This window comes from Pipra filicauda, unplaced genomic scaffold (assembly GCF_003945595.2).
Source record: "Pipra filicauda isolate LSUMZ 115617 unplaced genomic scaffold, ASM394559v2 scaffold314_size1190085_pilon, whole genome shotgun sequence".
In the NCBI taxonomy this organism is placed as follows: Eukaryota; Metazoa; Chordata; class Aves; order Passeriformes; family Pipridae; genus Pipra; species Pipra filicauda.
The window spans coordinates 858,472-877,851 of record NW_024104437.1 but is presented as its reverse complement, the minus strand read 5'-3'; the positions used below and the strand labels follow the sequence as shown (position 1 = coordinate 877,851).

Below are 19,380 nucleotides of genomic sequence, written 5' to 3'. Positions count from 1 at the left end.
AAGGAAATGAAACAATAGTTTTAGATTCAATGAAAGCTTTCTTTGTATTAAAAAAAAATAAATTAGTGAAGTCAGTGGATATACTCTCAAATTCTGTCCTGCATTTTCTTTTACCTTCATGTTTACTTGTCAACTTAATTGTTGTTTGAGCAAGCTCTTTTTAATGTTCTTACTTTATTAACTTTAGCCCTCAATGGTATCCGGGAGTGACTACTTTCTATAAATACTTAATTTTTAATTTTTAAGAAAAAAATAGTTCAGACTTCTTCTGCATTGATGTTATCCCTCACTTGGTAAAATGAGAGAGTTCAGACCAAATTTTTCTAATTATTTATTTACAAAATTTTTTACATAAAATACATAGTTTTCAGAGAGATTGAAGAGCCTTTCTTTAGATAGTAATGCATTACAAATCATAAGTTGTGCCAGGGGAGGTTTAGGTTAGATATTAGAAGGAATTTCTTTACAGAGAGGGTAATCAGACATTGGAATGGGCTGCCCAGGGAAGTAGTGGATTCTCTGTCCCTGGAGGTTTTTAAGAAGAGACTGGATGTGGCACTCAGTGCCATGGTCTAGCAACTGCAGCGGTGTTGGATCAAGGGTTGGACTTGAGGATCTCGGAGGTCCCTTCCAACCCAGCTGATTCTATGTTTCTATGATTCTATGATAATAAGTTAGTATGTCTGTCGAAACATTGCTTAATTTTTTTTTCAGTGTAAAAAATTGTGTATGTTCTCAAGAAAAATTAGTAGAAAGAAGTAAATTTTGTGTTAAGAGGGAATGGAAATTGCCAGAGGATGGTAATGAGTAGGCTGGTACTGCTTTTAATACTTCATCTCTGTGTTGTAGGAAATGGATTCTGCTTATTATGGAAAGTAGTTAAAAACTCCACATTCTTGTCCTGAAGACAACTATAGATTATTTCATGTGTATGCACTGGGAGATTTGAATGTCCCATACTTAATATTTTTCTTTCTTTATCTAACATCTGGGTAAGCTTTGAGTTTAATAAGGCATACTTGTTTCTCAAGTGCAGATTATTTAAAATAATTAAAATTTTATGTATGCCTATGCAGACTATGCATATAACTGGCATTAGCTATGTGTATCCTTTCCTCTCTACCTGATGCATTACTGTCTGCAAACAAACTCACTCTATCTTTGAGAAGATATATAAGTAGTAACAATGTGATTTTAGGAGACTTTGAGAGTCAGTTCTTCAAAGTTTGAGACATAGCTGGAAGCTTGATAGTTGCTATTAAATTCTAAACTAATGAGTTCTAAAAATCTGTCGAGTTGTTATTTCCTTTTAATAGTTAGTATGATTTGATTCTTCTTTATGTGATCCCCTCCTCAACAAAGCAGGAGTCATGGATTGTTGGTTTTTTGTACAGTGTCTTAAAATGTGCAACCTCTTAGACACATCTTCAATAAACATCTAAATCTTTCTGGTGAGAAAGATGATGGATTGGAACATAAAAAACCCGGATAAACACAGGTTAACTAATTTGAACTTTATAATTGTTCTACCAAGAAACTTTGTAGAATAAAAATGCTGCCTTAATTCCAATACAAATTTCAATTTCAGGATACACCTAAATCTGGTACAAGCTGCAGTTCTCGGTGTTCAAGCTCAAGGCAGGATTCTGAGAGTGCGAGGCCGGAGTCGGAAACCGAAGATGTGCTGTGGGAGGACCTGTTGCACTGTGCAGAGTGTCACTCCTCCTGTACCAGTGAGACAGATGTGGAAAGCCCTCAAGTGAATCCATGTGTGAAGAAAGAATACAGAGATGACCCCTTTCATCAGGTTGGTATCTACCAATTTTGATTTTTTTTTTACACTACACACAAGTTCAGAATTTTCCATTTTATCACGTGTCACAGGAGGCCTGGGAGAAAGAACTCTATAACAGAAAGTAACAAAGCCAAAGTGATTTGATAGAATTAAAACAAGGAAAATTTGATTTCTCCTACTCAGTCATTAATTTGTCAAAGGAAGAGGATATGACAATATGCAAAAATTGGATAGCTTATTGAGCGTTTGAATCTTAGTTCTAGTTCATGGTTCTGTTTGGTTGGGGTTTTTTTCTGGTTTGGGGTTTCGTTTTGTTTCTTTGAGGTTTTTCTTGTTTTTTCTGTTTGTTTTTTGTTGCTTTGGTCTTGGATGGGGACTCCCCCCCTCTTTTTTTCTCTAGTGGAATTACTTTTTTGTAAGCACTTATCGGACATCTTTCTGGTTTTTTATGTATAAATGTATATATAAAAATCAAATAGAAAGATGAAATACACAGTATCTAATGTTATATATATGTATTTATATGATGTCACATGTATACTATATATGCCTAATTCTATTTACTTTTTTTTTTTTGCCTGAAAGCTAATAATTTTATTTTCCTTCTTTAATGGTATTCTGTAGCAGCATATAGACAGTAATTTTTGAAAATTTGGTGTTTGTTTGGATAGTAGTTCAGTTGTTACCTGTCTTAGGCTTATGTTGGACAGAATGCATTATTAATGCTCAATCATTAACAATCAAGTTTTAGTCTTCATTTCATGAAAACTGTTCATATGTGCCGTTCAGTGCCAGTTTTATTTGTAGTACGTATCTTATCTTTAATTACATGGCTAATTTAAACCGCTTAAGTAAAGAGATGGAGAGAATGTGAAATATTCTTCTGGGTTAACAAGTCATATATATGGGCAGTGCATCATCAGAACTAAGGAATGTCATGCAAGGGACGATGTTAATGCTACTGAGGAAAAGAATTTCAAAAGACAGGTTCTTCACTCATCGCCGGAATTGAAAATGATGTATTTGTTGATTTTAAAAAGTTGGGCTCCCCAAAGCCAAGCCTTCCCTCCATCCCCCCAACAAAAAAAATCCCCCCAAACCAAAAGAGATAACAGTTTGAATTTCATGCAGTCTTTGCTTTTTTGATTTATTTTTAGTTCTTCTTGCTTGCATTGCATAAAACACAAAAGTGTAAGCCTTGAAATAGTGAGTTGAATTGCAGTATGGATATTGACTTGGGTTTTCTGCAGTTGAGGGTTTTTCTGTTTGATTGCAGATTTTGAATTTTTGAGATTCAGCTCCTGGTGTTGATACTCCCTCTAGAGGAAGACCTTGGGAATCTGTGGCTAAGAAAGTCCTGCAAAAAATATTTGCGTTGTTTAAATAATATAAATAATTTTTTTTCATCAAATGGAAATAAAAAGGGAGATAATCGAGCACTTAGCAGAATACAAAGATTTCAGATAAACACTGATAAAGCAAGCAATAAAATAAAAATAAAATAAAGGTTTACTTTTAATCAATGATAAGTTAAAATTAAAAAATAATATCATGCCCTTTTCCCAACCAGCACCACCACTTTCAGTAGTGTGATGCACATAGTGCCAGGTGACTAAAGCTGAGAGCAATTTTAATCACCTGAATGGGAGAGAAGTGAGACAGGGCTGAGGAAAGTCAAGAAATGGCCTGAGCAGAACTTGTCACCTCAACATTTTTCATATCCTTCAATTTTCACTTGACTCTGTGGTTACAGAAAAAGGTCCCTCAGCAATAAGTGCATTCAGTAGGTTGGCCTGGGATTGCTTGGCTCTTGGAGCAGTGTGTATTGATTAGACACCTACCTCTGAGTCTGAGAGCTCTGAGTCTTGTCAAATATAGTTTGCATATGGGGGCGGTCTTTATCCCTAACAAGGATTGTAAAGTACACAAATATTAATAAGAGCAAATAGAAAAAAAGTGTTTTCCTTGGGCTCAACCTGATGAGAATACTTTTCAGAATGTTAGGGGAAGAATAATAATAATTTAAAAATCCATTAAACATGGCAGAATTAAGGATGACTTATAAGTAGATCCTTGTTTTCATATTTCTCTCTTCTTTGATATGTTTGAATGAAAAAAAAGCCAATAAATCCTTAAATCACAGAAACTCATCACTATTAGAAAATAGAGTTTGGAGGAGAGACCCCTGTACTCACAGCTGTTTCTTGGAAAAGGAGTGGATGATTTTGAGGAATGATGTTAATATATAGTAGAAAGAAATGCTATATATTTGTCAGTCTAAAGCGTGTTTTTTTGTCAGTGTGTTGCTGACGAAGGTGTATTGACATGACAATATATTTTTCACTCTGATGGAATATTTTCCTTATCTTTCCCAGAGTCATTTACCTTGGATCCACACTTTGAATCCAGGACTAGAAAAAATAAGTGCAATTGTATGGGAGGGTAATGACTGTAAGAAAGCAGATATGTCTGTGCTTGAAATCAGTGGTATGATAATGAACAGGGTGAGTATTTGTTTAACTTTATGCAAATATTGTATTTAGATGTCTAAGCACTACCAAAAATAAGCTTGTTTTATGGTTGGTGTTTTCTCTTTTTTTGTTATTGGTTTGGTTTGCTTGGTTGTGGGTTTTTTTATTTGTTTGTTTGGGGTTTTGTTTTAAAGTATCTGTTATTCTCATTATTGTTCTATGTCTTACATCACTGATTTACTTGTAACTAGCAGATTAAATTTTGAGTGTTGGGACAATAAAATGTGTTTGCATTGTTAGGTACTTGCTAACACAACCACCCTCTCTTATTGTTACAAAGCGATGCTGTGAATATTTGTATTCATCTCCTTGATTCTGATGATCAAATGATGTGTTGGGTTAGGAATAAACAGATCTGAGTATTTGGATGCTAAAGTTAGGACTGGAAAAGAAAGCTTTCCTCTTTAAGAAGAAAACATCTAAGAGGATCAGTGGGATATCTCACTAGTCCTCCCTCTTTTTCCTAGTACTCCTTTTCAGAAAACAGTTAGACAAGCTTTAAATTGATGTCATGCTCTTATTCAATAGAGACCATATTTTGTAGGGTTGGACATAAAATCCTTGCAGAGCTTAACTCTGCTTAATTCTGGCAAGTTGATACTTACCATCCCAAACTTGTTAAAAAGCAGCATATTCACAAACCTAGTTCTGATCTCTACCTGACTCATAAACTTCACAGGTTTGGGGACAATCCACAGCAGAAGTAAACTTAGCAAAACCATAGCCAGCACAGCAGAACTCCAGTCATGTCTGCACTGTAAACACTTTGATTCCATTAAAAAGCGTACAACTTAAAACCAGAACACAAGTAGGAGCAACATAAAGGATCTAAGCAGCACAGTCTGATTGGTGCACTTTGCTAATTCAGTGTTCAATGAATTTTCAGTACAGGAACATGCGCTAGATTTTATTTACAATGTTATGTTGTTGGGTTTTTAAACTATTTGTCTTGGTTCCTGTGCAGTAAGTGCTCTTTGAGGACTTCCTTTTTTTTAACAATAAAGTATGAAGATGCTTGGTTGAAGTTTTCATATAACTTATCAGGTTATAGTGTTCTTTGTGCTAAGACAGAAACATTATTTTATTTATTGAATTAGTGCCAAATTCATTCCAAACTTAAAAATATGCCTTGTTTTCTTTTGTTTTTAGGTGAACAGCTATATACCAGGAATTGGTTATCAGATTTTTGGAAATGTCATATCTTTAATCTTGGGATTAATGCCCTTTGTCTTTCGGCTTTCCCAAGCTAAAGACTTAGAACAACTAGCTACACATTCTGCTACTGAACTTTGCATGACTGCATTTGGATCAGATGGAGACATTCTGGTTCTCTCAATGGTTATTATAAGTTTCGTGGTCCGTGTGTCTCTAGTGTGGATTTTCTTTTTCTTGCTATGTGTAGCAGAGAGGACGTATAAACAGGTACGAACAGCAAACCAAGAGGCTTCATCTGAAGCAAAATGAAGTTGGATGTTTGCATTTTTTGACTTTTTGGATATTTTAAACTTGTTTTCTTCAGCACCCTGTGATTCACAGATCAGTGATGACAAATACTTCAGAGGGCTTGCAGTTTAGATGATTCAGTTGCAATGGACTGAAGTCTCTGTACCTAAACATATTTTTTCCTGGAGAGCATTTCTGAGGGATACCTGGCTGAATGCATTAACCCAGCGCTTAGTCATGTCCCACTTTGTCTCAGTCTTCCACAAGCAGAAGGAGCTTCAATAAAAGAACTCTATAAATTTGCCAGTTGTTCTACCAGTGTGTTTCGTTCAAAACCTTTAATTCATAGAATGGTTCGGGTTGGAAGGGACCTTAAAGAGCATCTTATTCCAAACCCCCATGCCATGGGCAGGGACACCTTCCACTAGACCAGGTTACTCAAAGCCCTATCCAATCTGGCTGAGAATACTTCCAGGGGTGGGGCATCCAAAATGGTTCCATCCAGACCCTGTCCAAGAGCCCTGACTGCTTTGTTGTTAGGTTGTTTCTGTGGCTGGAGATCATGACAGCTGCTGTCTGAACTAATGCACCTGTTCTTCTATTGCTTGTTACTGCAATTTCAACTTTTAAGAGAGCAACGTTATTAGCTGCAGAATATAGACACTTATTGGTCTGTAAAAGAAAATTTTTTATACTTACTGTTCTTAAATTGTAGTCAAAATATGTGATGTAATACAGTAGAATAGAATTAACCTGCTTCTAATAATTATAATTTCTGTTGAAAGTAACTCCTGTGATACAGATGCTCGCTAATATAAATAATGGACAGGTTTGAGGGTTTTTTGCCAAAATTTTAAAAGCTTAGCGGCTCTGTTGTCTAAAATTTGAAGAAAGGAACTCCAAGTGTAGCTAAATTTTATCATTAGAATATGGAGACTTTTAAAAGGTTTAGTGTATTTCCTCATTTTAATAATATGCTGCACTTATTTCTGCTTTATATTAATATATTTTAATTTACACCGGTACACTGTACATTACTTTGACATATTATGCGAAACCTATTCTCTGTTTTTTTTAATACCCCTGAAAATCAATTAACAGTTAATTTTTTTTTTTTCTTCTCTGCAGAGGCTACTCTTTGCCAAACTTTTTGGTCATCTAACATCTGCCAGAAGGGCAAGAAAATCGGAGGTTCCTCACTTCCGCTTGAAGAAAGTACAGAATATAAAAATGTGGCTTTCTCTCAGGTCCTATCTAAAGGTAAAATAACATATTTTTACTTTAATAAAATTTTAATACATTTAATACATCTAAAAAAATTTAAAACAATGTGTATTTATGCTTTAACATAAAATATCTCCTATGCTGATGATGGAAGATTGGTATTCTAGTCTGAGTATATATCTCCTGTGCACTTACTCTTGGTGCATGTCTCCCATATATGCTTCATTTTAGTGACCCTGCACCAGCAGTGTCTGCAGTCTGTGAGAAAGTAAATGTCTGATTTTCACCTTGGAATAAAGTCTGAATGTATTCAGAGCTGGAGTCTTGTCTTACTACTGCTAGCAGAAAAGTCTCTGGGCTGAGTATGTTGGGTAAAAACTGACCACTTGTAGTATAATACCGATAATATCTTATTGTAAGGGCCTCACCAGATAGTGTCGTTATCACACTTTATTGTGTTATTAGTCTTTATTAATCTGTAAAGCAAGACCATTTATATATATATTTGTACTGTGAGTGTATGTGCGCCAGGCGAAGCTGCAAATTATGCCCATGTAAGACATTTTGATCCCTGAAATCTGCTATCAGTAGTTTCTAGAAGTAGGAAAAGGTTTATGAAAACATTAAGGAGTGTGGAGACTGGAGACTGTGGAAAGGGGAATTATAAGCAAGTAAAATTTTTCATGTAAAGCAAAATCTTAAATTTGAAAGATGCATCATTTAAAGAGGAATTGAGGTGATTAATTTACATCACCCCCTTGAGTTATGGAAATATCTGTTAGAGATGTTGTAAAAAAGAGATGTCCTTTAAACTTTACATTTGAGACACATCTTTTTCTTTGTAGTCTGTAGTTGGGGTGAAAGGAGGATAACATCACTTGGATAATAGAATGTAGTTTTGATGAGTATGGTAGCATTGTTGGGGAGAGAATGTCTTGCCTTCTTTCCTCACAACCACATCTACATATTCCACTTTTTCTTATGACACCAGGAACATTTGTATAATAGTGTGGCTAACAAAAAACCAGTCAGTGGTCAGAGGCAGGTGCATAGGGAACTGACCCAGCTGAGAAATAACCAGTCAAGAACAGTAATTTTGACCTCCATCTGTTGCTTTACTTGGCTCACCGGGCAGCTCTGTAATGCCTGTGCCAAGCACAGTGTGAGGAATGGAGACAAGCAGCTAAGGAGCAGGGCTGTCTTCTTGCAGTGGTACTGCTGGCACATACTGACAGAGCATTTGTCCAAAACACACCTGCATATTACACTTCCTGTACATGTGTCCACCTGTGAAGATGTGAGCAGGGATGTAGACATATTTCAAGTCTTGCGCGGGCCAAACACTCCAGCTCACTACAGAAGTGCTGTGTGCATCCCTGCAGCAGGAATTTGCACTTCAATTTTTTTCAATAGTTAAGCTTCCTATCTTTTTCTCCAAGTTCCAAGGTTGTACCTTGCATGTGTACACTTCCCATTCTTCTCACTTTTATACAGTGGCATGTCTGGAGAATAAAGTTGAGAAATAAATGTATGTGATAACTTGTGCAGGTTTCAGTGCAGCATTGGATGTCTAATTCTTTAACTAGAAAAAAAAAAGAGGAAAAGCTCAGTGGATACAAACAACTCTTGTATGTCAAAAAGAGGCAAGTGGTGAAAAATACCAACCATATGAAGTCATATCTTGATATCCTGTTGTGATCTGGTGTCCAGAAACCTTTTGTTAGCACTGATTTGATACTTGGGATTGAAGCCCAGTACTCTGTCAAATTTATGTCGGGGAATGCTGCCTAAATAAAAGTTACTACACATCACGAAGGAGCTGACTGAACAAATGGTGAAAAATTTCTTTTCTCACAGTTATCTTTCAATGCTTGCATCTGAATTCATCTCATGTGCCTTCAGGGGTATTCAATTGTATTGATATTATTGAGATCTAGTATGTTGCATAAAACTTAGATTGCCACATTGTGAGCCATGATGAAACACAGGTTCAAGATGTGATTCTAATTAGTTATACCATTAGGTTTTCATTAATGTATCTGCATATCCTTTGTTTTCAGCGTCGAGGTCCTCAACGCTCTGTGGATGTCATAGTTTCATCTGCCTTCTTACTGACTATCTCAGTTGTGTTTATCTGTTGTGCACAGGTGAGGAAAACTTGCTTGTATAGACACAACCATGACTTAAATAGTTTTTAAAACAATTTTGAGTGCCTTTTGCATAGTGATTTCTAGTAAACTAGAAGACCACAGTGAAAAAACTAGTAATAGCTGTTACAGCTTTTCAGAAGATTGAGCTCCATTTTGTATTGTTCATTTAATTTAATGGATTATTTTTCTGTAATAGCTAAAGAAACTTATTTATAGCATAATTCCTAATATGACCTTGACAAATTACGAGGCTGGGCAATCACCAATGGTGTGGAGTTTAACAAGGGCAAGTGGTGGATTCTGCACCTGGATCAGTGTGATTCTTGGGGTTGTCCTGTGCAGGACCAGGAATTGGGCTCAATGATCCTTGTGAGTCCTTGCAGACTCAGGATATTCTATGATTCATTATTATTTTTTTAACTCTCTGTCCTCTTTCATTTTTCATTGTGATTTCTGGAACACTTTTTTTCCCCCAACATTTTACATGAAAACACACTTTTGCAGAGACAGTTGAGACTGACCTTGATGATTTTTGTGAGAAACAAGCTTGTTGGCTATATTTGCCTGCCCTCTAGTGGAATATCTTTTAGTAAGCAAATCTATGTTTAAGGAAGATTTCTACTGCTTAAGATTTTTCTTGGAGCTTCTGTTTCAAACTGCAAAGGAGCTTCTGAACAGCTGCTGGTTTTTAAAGTTTCTTCCGTAGTTAACTCTGTTGTGTTTGCTTGGTAGCTAACTGTAAGTATTTTTTTAAGAATGTAATTTAGCAATAGCTCTTACATAAAATTTAGTACATTTGAGGGTGTATTTTGGTTTTTATCCCATATAGTGTCTTTGCAAGTTTGAACATGAGTTTAAAATTGCCTCAGAGTGTATTTTTTTTCTGTTGCTTTAGGGACATGAAAAGAAAAGTCTTAAGTTCTGATTAAGCCTTTCAGAACATATATTGTCTCAAACCTTGTATCTTTGAATCATAATTTTAAATCGACACTGCATCAAAACTCTTACATGCCTAAAAACCTGACATATATTCATTACTGGGAAATGTTTCTCAGAGTTATGAAGATATCTATTGTCTTCTATTGTAATATAATTATTACTTCCAATTAATTTTTTTTTTTTTACTCTTTTGTTTGCAGCTGCTTCACATGCATGAGATCTTCCTTGATTGTCACTACAACTGGGAACTCGTAATTTGGTGCATTTCACTAACTCTTTTTCTCTTAAGATTTGTTACTCTTGGATCTGAAACTAGTAAAAAGTACAGCAATACCTCAATATTACTTACAGAGCAGGTGAGAATTTGTATAGACCTATATTTTTATATCTAAACAGGTCCTTCATCTGGTAGGTGTCAGACATTTTAGATGTATTAAAATAGTTTGGATTAGGGAGTTAATTACGATGTGGTGAAACAACACTCTACAACCTGAAGCTCAGTTTCTGAAATAAGTGTGTGACTTTATTCAAAAGTTGTAAGGAATATTGAGATGGCTATATCCCAATTTCTGTTTAAGTGAGTAGGCTTAGAGGCACCAGTATGAGTCATTTGATGTAATTTAAGATCATTTTTTAACTGTATGATGTATGCCTGTAATTTTTCAAGTCCTTTTGAAAATGTTTTTAATTGATCTTGTGCATTTGTTGAGCAAAAAACAATGTATGGTCTGATCAAAGTTGTTATCTTGCCAGTTTTGAGTCTCAAAATAGATGTGGTAGATGTCTGTGCATATACACATTTAAAGTCCTCTCCTGATTCAAGGGCCCAGTTCTAGTTAATATCTTTATTGATGATCTGGATGAGGGGATTGAGTCCACCATTAGCAAATTTGCAGATGACACTGAGCTGGGGGGGAGTGTTGATCTGCTGGAAGGCAGGAGGGCTCTACAGAGGGACCTGGACAAGCTGGAGAGTTGGGCTGATTCCAATGGGAAGAGGTTCAACAAGGCCAAGTGCCGGGTCCTGCACTTTGGCCACAACAACCCCCTGCAGTGCTACAGGCTGGGGACAGAGTGGCTGGAGAGCAGCCAGGCAGAAAGGGACCTGGGAGTTTGGATTGACAGGAAGCTGAACATGAGCCAGCAGTGTGCCCAGGTGGCCAAGAAGGCAAATGGCATCCTGGCCTGGATCAGGAACAGTGTGGCCAATAGGTCCAGGGAAGTGATTCTTCCCCTGTACTCAGCACTGGTGAGGCCACACCTGGAGTGCTGTGTCCAGTTCTGGGCCCCTCAGTTCAGGAAGGATATTGAGGTGCTGGAGCAGGTCCAGAGAAGAGCAACAAGGCTGGTGAAGGGACTCAAGCACAAGCCCTGTGAGGAGAGGCTGAGGGAGCTGGGGTTGTTTAGCCTGGAGAAGAGGAGGCTCAGGGGAGAGAGACCTCCTCACTCTCTACAACTCCCTGACAGGAGGTTGTAACCACGTGGGCGTCGAACTCTTCTCCCAGGCAACCTGCAGTAGGACAAGAGGGCATGATCATAAGCTGTGCCAGGGGAGGTTTAAGTTGAATATTAGGAAAAAGTATTTTACAGAGAGAGTAATCAGACATTGGAATGGGCTGCCCAGGGAGGTGGTGAATTCACCGTCCCTGGAGGTTGATTCTATGATTCTATGAACTGTTAAAAGAGATTTGAACCTTCCTAGGGATTTCAGAGCTGCTAATTAGAGCCTTTAGTTTAGTCCTGTTTATAAATCTTGAATTGTTGAAATTGGTAGTTTTTTGTTTAAAGGCTGGAATATCTTTGTTTCTGAAAGACTAATTTGACTTTAAAATGAAACTGATAGTTCAGGAGCTTAACATACCTCGTAATATATTAGGTGTATTTTTTTATTTTTTATAATCTGTAAGAATCTTACAGTGGTATTTTGGGAAAATCTGAAAATATTCAGTTATTTTATTTAGATGTCTGTGGGCCCTTATTTCGATAACCACCTTACAACAAGATAGTTAAATATATCATAGCATCATATAGCATCATTTCCTTTCTGCAGCTTTGCTTCTGTAGCTTGGTAAGTGTTATCTGAAGAAAGACTTCAGCACATTGCTAAACTGTTCGTTTTTTATTTTGTTGAAGGTTGTCATCCTAAAAGAAGAAATTAATGGCTTTAAAAGATTTTTTTCTTTCGATTTTCTTTTGTATGCAATAGAAAAGAAAAAACTAGCCTTTGTCTGGTCTAGAATATCAAACATATGTTGTTTGAAAATGAAAGCTGATGTTTCAAAATTGCTAGAAGGTTGAAAGAGAGCAAATTTGTACTCTTACTCAGAAACAGTGACCTGAAAAAGTCTGCATCACAGAAATATTGTAATGTTCAATATACTGTTCTTCGATAGCAATGAAGAGTTTAATAATTTTTCAAATATTTCAAGGCACTGGAAAGATTGATTTTCTGCTTTCAAGGTCCTCATGAAGTACTAAATTATACTAAAATCTTTTAAAAGAAATTACACTTTAGGAGAATTGTGTTTTAGCATTTTAGTCTATTCAATAACTTCTGGGGATTTTAAGCCTTGTAAAGTCTGCCTACTAGTATAGAAACCTGGGAATGAATTGACAAACCTCAGGCAATTGTTGAAGGAGGAAACAGAAATTATGCAAACCTTACATTCACGGTGGTTTTTCTTGCCTAATTTGTGGATTAGACTAAACTTTGAAGTTGTTGCTAAAATAATGTCAAATGTATTTTGTTATACCATAAAACATTGTATTTTCCTGTAGTGCTGAGCTAGTACTTGTTCTTAAACATTAAAAAGGAAACAAAAAATTTACTTGCTTGCAGAAATGCCATTGCAGTTCTGTCATTTGCCTGCTAAGTAATCACTTCATTGTAATATTAAATATTTTCAAATGAATTCCTTTAAATTCTGAATAAGCAGTGATACTTGTATTTTTTTTTTTTAAATCAGATAAACTTGTACTTGAAAATGGAGAAAAAGCCTAATAAGAAGGAGGAACTGACACTAGTGAACAATGTTTTAAAACTTGCTACTAAGTTATTGAAGGTAAGATTAAAATAGTATTCCTGTGTTATATGTAACAAGCAGAATAGGTTGGTTAAAGAACCACTTGTGTTACTTTTGCAGGCAGTACAGTATGCTTTGGTTTAAATTTGCTCTGTATCTCTTTCACAGAGATGCTACTTGTTCATACAGTGTTGTGTTGCTATTGTTGCAGATTGCAAATTATTATTACATACAGTAAGTTTTACTCTTTAACAGCATATGAGAAGTGTGAGAGGAGGTACTTCAGGGTAGACAGGATGATGAACCCTTGGATGGGGTTGCAATTTTGTTGTCTGTTTTGAATGTTGATGCAGTGGTGACTTGAGGCCTTGTGGTCTCATTCTATCACCAGTTGAATAATTCTGATCACTTAACCTGTTGATTCCTGTGTGCTGAGGAGCAGTGCTTAAAATGAAGCTTAAACTCGGTTTTTAACCTAGCCAGCTCTCACTTTCCATGAGAAGACTGATGGTGTCAGAAAGGACTCAAAGCTGACAAAGCAACAGCTTGAGAGTTATGCTACAGCATTAAGGAGAGCCTGGTTAATCAGTTACTGACTGTATCTCCTGATATAAGAATAAGGGACTGCAAAGCTTTTAGGACTTGGTTTTGGAGCAAACAAAAGGAAGTATTCTCTGTGAATCGGGTAACAGACTCGTGCAACTGTTGGTCAAAGGACACTGTGGATGCAGAAAATTATCTGGTTTCAAGGGGAGACTGGAAAAGTAGACTAGACAAAGCACAACAGGTTCAGGGAATCGTGTCACGAGCTGAAATGTTTGTGTGCTATGAGGAGGTAGGTGGCTGCAGTTAGTGGCAGGATGCTGATCAACCCTTGGACTGATTTGCTCCGTCTTTTTCATACTTTTCTCAGTGTTTCAAAAGAAGTGTTCATGTTTTACTCTTGTCAGAAATGTATCAACTGACATGGCCTTTTCAACAGGGGACTTGGCTTTTGTGGCACAAATCTCAGACTCAGGCCATCACTTAGTTACTGTGAGAATGTGCCCAAAAGTGATATTTTCGAGCCACCTGCTATGAGCTTTAAATAAATTCTTGGTAGTTACCGATCAGTGCAATTATGTATTTCATGTCCAGTAGCTAAAGGGAATCATGAGTTTTAATTTGATTTTGGATGTTTTTGATCTTTAAGCTTTCATTAAAGACTAGATTATATTGAATATTCTGACTGTTTTCTTACTCAGAAAATTGGTAAGATGAATCCAAAATCTAAAAGCTTTTTCCTTAAAGAATTTCTCTGCTGTCCTTCTCAGAATCATGTCTTTTATATCTTTTGTATTTACAGCAGAGTTTTATACCAATGAAAAGGTTGTTCATTCTTATTTCACCTCTTTTGAAAGAAGAATCAGAGCTTTGAAATTCTTCTTTATTAAGAAAGGGTTTATAAGGCCTTGTTCAAGGCCCAGGATGTAATGCAGTAGAGGGATGAGGATGAATTTAAAACTAGAAAATATTAAAGGACCAAAGCAGTGGATAGTTGTTGTATTTTATATAATCCACTCTTATATCTTGAAACTTTTTTCCTTCCTTTATTTGACATATTTCTAGGCCAGAAAAGCTTGAGTAACTATATTCACACACCAGTAATTGAAAACTGGTGAAGTATCTTCTTTGTTCAAGTTTTGTTGCAGATTAATTTGGGCTATTTTTTTCTTACAATAGAAAAAAAGTAAAATATTGGCAGTCAAATGAGTATTAGTATTTTTTTCCTTTATCATCCTTTCTGGTTATGCTGATCAGTAATTAGTCTCAAAATTAATGGCAAATGAAGGGAATTGCAATAGGAAAGATATTGTTAATTTTTCATAGTAGTGAGGTAACCTTCTGTCATTATGGAAAAGCTGTCTTATTTTTTGTTGTTCTGCTGTCTCTCACTCTTTCAGCACCAATGGTGATTTCTGGAAAGTTATAAGGAATTCTAAAATGATGGCACCTAGGTCTCCATTTTGTTGGCTCCATGTGCATATTGATAAATGCTATGGATGAGTAGCCCCCAATTTTTTTGAAGGGTTATTTAGACACCATCAGTCAGCAGTCAGTTAATGTGACGGATATTTTCCTGCGCATTGTTTTTTATTTCCCAAATAGTATAGAATGTTTTACTCCACTGGGATTTGAAAACTTCCTAAACTATCTAATATTGCTCAATATGTATGTGAGCAAAAACCCCTTTGTGTAGTTTTTGCTTTTTTAATGATTCTGTTATTTTACATTATTAGGAACTGGACAGTCCCTTTAGGTTATACGGGCTTACAATGAATCCACTGCTTTATAACATCACCCAAGTTGTCATCCTGTCAGCTGTTTCTGGTGTCATCAGTGACTTGCTTGGATTTAATCTAAAGGTAAGTACTTGAGAAACATCCTTTTTTTCCACCATGGCATTCAGAATATTGTGATAAATGGATCATACGTTGTAGCCTTGTTGATTCTTAACTGTATTAACTAGAATATTTATTGTTTGAAAATGGTTAATAAGTTAAAACTGTATCAGAAGAATAATGATGTATTTGTCAGAGCAACCCTTTTAACATTTGTTTTTCATTTTCATGGCTTTGTGACTTCATTTAGGACACTTACAGGAATTCTTAGACATAAACATGGAGATATTTCTATACATGAATGCAAGACGTTCTTTAACTTTTCTTCAAATCCCAGATTTGATTTCTCTCTTTAATTCCTCACTGCTGACTATGTAGCTCTTTCAGGGATGCAGAAAGATACAGGCTATCCTTGCACTGCAGTAAAGTATTACATTAGATACAGTATTACCATGACCAATCCTACACAGTGTTATTTTGTCCTGTCTGAAGGACTGCCTGGTTAGGTCCTTCCCTCTGACCCCATCTCAACTACAAACTCTGGAAACTATTTAAAGATTCAGGGTTAGAGGGGTGTTAGTTTCCACAAGCTTGTAGTTGTCACAGAGGCCTTGATTTGCCATTGAGTTTGCTTATATCTACCTATTTTTTTTTCTATTAGAAGTAAATGAATGTAAAATGTATTTTGTGTATCCTACAATATGCAGCAAATGAAATAATAAGGAAAAAAAATTGTGTTGCTATTGCAATTCTGGTAAACAGAAAACTGAGATGAGAAATAATCTTGATGTACTGCTCTAATTTTTTGCAGCTCTGGAAGATCAAATCTTGACAGTATAGAAAGAAGATGAAATAACACAGTGTTATAGAAAAGCTCATTGATGGACAAAACTGCCTCAAAGCAGCCACTGAATCCTTATTTCAGATGCTACAACCTCTTCAAGGATGTCATTTGGAAAACTGAAGTGTTTACATCTGTCTTGTGCAATCTTTATATTTATTTCATCTTCTCCCTGGTTTATGTTCATTTTAGTTGACATTTATATTTTATTTTCAAACTTACTTGTTTAGTTTTGGAAAAGGTCAGATTTGCGAAGGGTCAAAAACTGTGTGTCTGAGAACTTGAAATCCTGAAAATAGATTACACTAAATTACTCTGTTATTACAGCTGAAGCCAATGCTGGACATTTTTAATTACAGTAACACTATATGGAAATCATTTGATAGTGTGGTAAAATTGCTTAGAATATTTCATTTGTATCAGTCGTTTATGAGGACAACATAACATCAATAGATGTTTGGTTGCAATAGAAAAATGAGACACATACAAAACACGAAGTACTGACAATACAGTATGATAGGTAGCAGAAATATTTTATATTACTATTAGAAACAAGTGGGAATTTCTAATATTTTGAGTAATTCCAGGATCTAAACTCATTTAGGCTGCAGTTTGAATATCCTGGGATATTGATAAGGTATTATTTAACAAGTCAACAAGTGTTCTTTGAAAACACTTTTATTAGAGCAATAATTGTAAATGGTTACCATGCTGTATGATATTTTGATAAAAACTAAATATTGTATTTATTTGAAATACTGGGCTGTTCTGTGCAGCTCTGACTGTGCATGTGCACTTTTTATTGTTACTTTTAATGAGAAACTTTATACATATAAATGTATATTAATTGGAATATATTATGGTGAACTATGGAGCAGTATGTATTATATGTTGAAGTTGAGTATTTAAACAAGAATTATTTACCGGTGAAAGGAATGCTATGAATGACTTAGCAAAAGATAGGTAGATGCTCTCCTCTTGTACACTATAGTATATGCCATTCTTACCACATTGAAGTTTAAGAACAGCTAAACACAGAGAACAAGTTTCTCTGGTGAGCAGCAGAGCTCATGAAGCCTGTTATTGGGCAAATTTGTGTCTTCAAATAACCTCCCATTCCTCCCCAGCAGGTGTCATTCCCTAGTTCTTTCCACTGGGGTTTCACAGCCGTGGGTGTCACACCTCTCCCTCTGCCTTCTGTTCCTGCCTCCCACATGGACCAGTCATATAGACTCCTGGTTCTTCAGTGTGACAAAAATATGTGTTCATCCCTGTAGAGTTAAGTTACTTGGAACAAACTTTCCGTCTACAAGTTAACTTTGAACAAATTTTCCTTCCACAAATTCTTTTGGGAGGATTAATATCACCAGGTGCGAGTATTCTTACATTTTATGTTTTTAAAATAGTGGCTTCATATTGAAAAATTATAAGTAATTTTGTGACAAGAATCTGAACGTTGCACTGTGTTTGCTAATCTTCAGAATCTTGAAAGATTTGAAGTAATGGGTCTTAAACTTATGTGGTATAAAAATATTTTTATATATAAAGCAACACAAACAAGCATTTTGTATTTTATTTGCCTCTGTACTAATGTTTAATAATGACCAAAGTGCATTCTGGATTTTGGAAGAATGTATTACTGGAGCTTTAAGAACATACTATATTTAGTTTCTCATGTGAAAACTTCAGCTGTATCTGATCTGTTTCTCCTTTCTCTGTTGTTTGATGTTGAGATTGTTTTTAAAAATTAAGTACATTTTATACACAGTTTTTTCCAAATTATGGTACAGACCTACACAGAACTTAATTTTGCACAAAATATATTTAAAAAAAAAAAAGGACAGCAGGAGTTCTATGGGTGATCAAAGCTAAGGCTGTTGCTATTTACAGCCTGTCATTATTACAAAACCATTCTTTACTCTAGAGTGGAATTATTTTTAGAAATGTGAAATAGTGAATATATGGCTTTCATTACTTTTAAAAATAAAGGAGGGAGAGAAAACACTGCAGTTTTGGTTGAAGGTGAAATTAGTTTAACCATGTATACCTCAGCAACTAGCACTGTGCTGGATTGTTGCACTAACAAATGGCGGCTTGGGGAAAGTAAAAGATTTTTGAAATGAAAGTAAAAATAATAAAAACCTTTATTTGCTACCCTTAGGTATATTCATTATGTTAAAAAATGAGAGAGATTTATTCTCCATCCCTCAATGTGGAAAGTCCAGTATAAGAGTAGAGACAAGTAGAAATATGGCAGATCTTGCGTGTTAACTGTTATTTTTTGCCACGTGTTTTGTAACTGAAAGTGTGATCAGGCTTGGAATAAAGCTTTCTATGGTTGATGGTAAAAAAGAAAAGAAGCAATGCGGTGAGCTATATCTTTTAGTAACATCCCGTGTATTTCTGAGTCTGCTTGTTTTGATTTAAATCCATATATTCTGTTTGAATTAAAGTGTGTTTGGGAGAGAAATCTGGTCCACGGAATGCAAATGGTGGTTGTCAGAATTGCACTTTATTGCAAGAACACAAACCTTCAGACACTTTTAGTTATGCAAAGGAGTTAAATTTTATTAAGACTACTGGACATGCAGCTTCCAATTAACTATTTTCAAAATATTAAAAAAAATTCAGTCCTATTTCACCAGGATTTAAGGTATCAATTTTAATCACCTTTTTGACTGTGTTATTATGTCACAAGGTATCCTTCGATGTACAAATCAAAATACAAACAAACTTAAGTACGTACTGAAATCAAAGTGAAAAGCTTCAATAACATATTATGGCATATTTGGACAGAAATAATATGTGATAACTTACATATTTTTATCTATTCACTAATTAGTTAAGTATTTTGTAACAGAAAACTGTTTTATTAACAGCTCTCAAACACCCATTTTAATTAGCTTCATTTTGTCTTTTCAACAGTATAGTGTTTGGACTTCAAACTTGTCTTGCTAGTTGTATTCCCATGACCCCTGATAACTGGGCAGCAGGTTACACTGCTCACCTTCTAAGCTTATTCCAAATGTAGGCTATTTACAACTTAAAATTTC

At 35.5% G+C, this 19,380-nt stretch overlaps 1 protein-coding gene across 5 annotated transcripts in view; it reads left to right on the top strand.

Annotated features, from left to right (window-relative positions):
* PHTF2 (putative homeodomain transcription factor 2) overlaps positions 1-18,687 on the top strand; it is a 122,110-nt gene extending 103,423 nt beyond the window's left edge. For all 5 annotated transcript variants that reach the window (XM_027730026.2, XM_039383533.1, XM_039383535.1 and 2 more), the window contains 9 exons: positions 1,589-1,807; positions 4,171-4,299; positions 5,476-5,748; positions 6,898-7,029; positions 9,054-9,140; positions 10,283-10,438; positions 13,049-13,144; positions 15,385-15,510; positions 16,298-18,687. In XM_027730026.2, the coding sequence (XP_027585827.1) occupies positions 1,589-1,807; positions 4,171-4,299; positions 5,476-5,748; positions 6,898-7,029; positions 9,054-9,140; positions 10,283-10,438; positions 13,049-13,144; positions 15,385-15,510; positions 16,298-16,318 (1,239 nt within the window). In that variant the 3' untranslated portion in view covers positions 16,319-18,687. The remainder of the gene's footprint in view (positions 1-1,588; positions 1,808-4,170; positions 4,300-5,475; positions 5,749-6,897; positions 7,030-9,053; positions 9,141-10,282; positions 10,439-13,048; positions 13,145-15,384; positions 15,511-16,297) is intronic.
* The last annotated feature ends 693 nt before the right edge of the window (positions 18,688-19,380 follow it).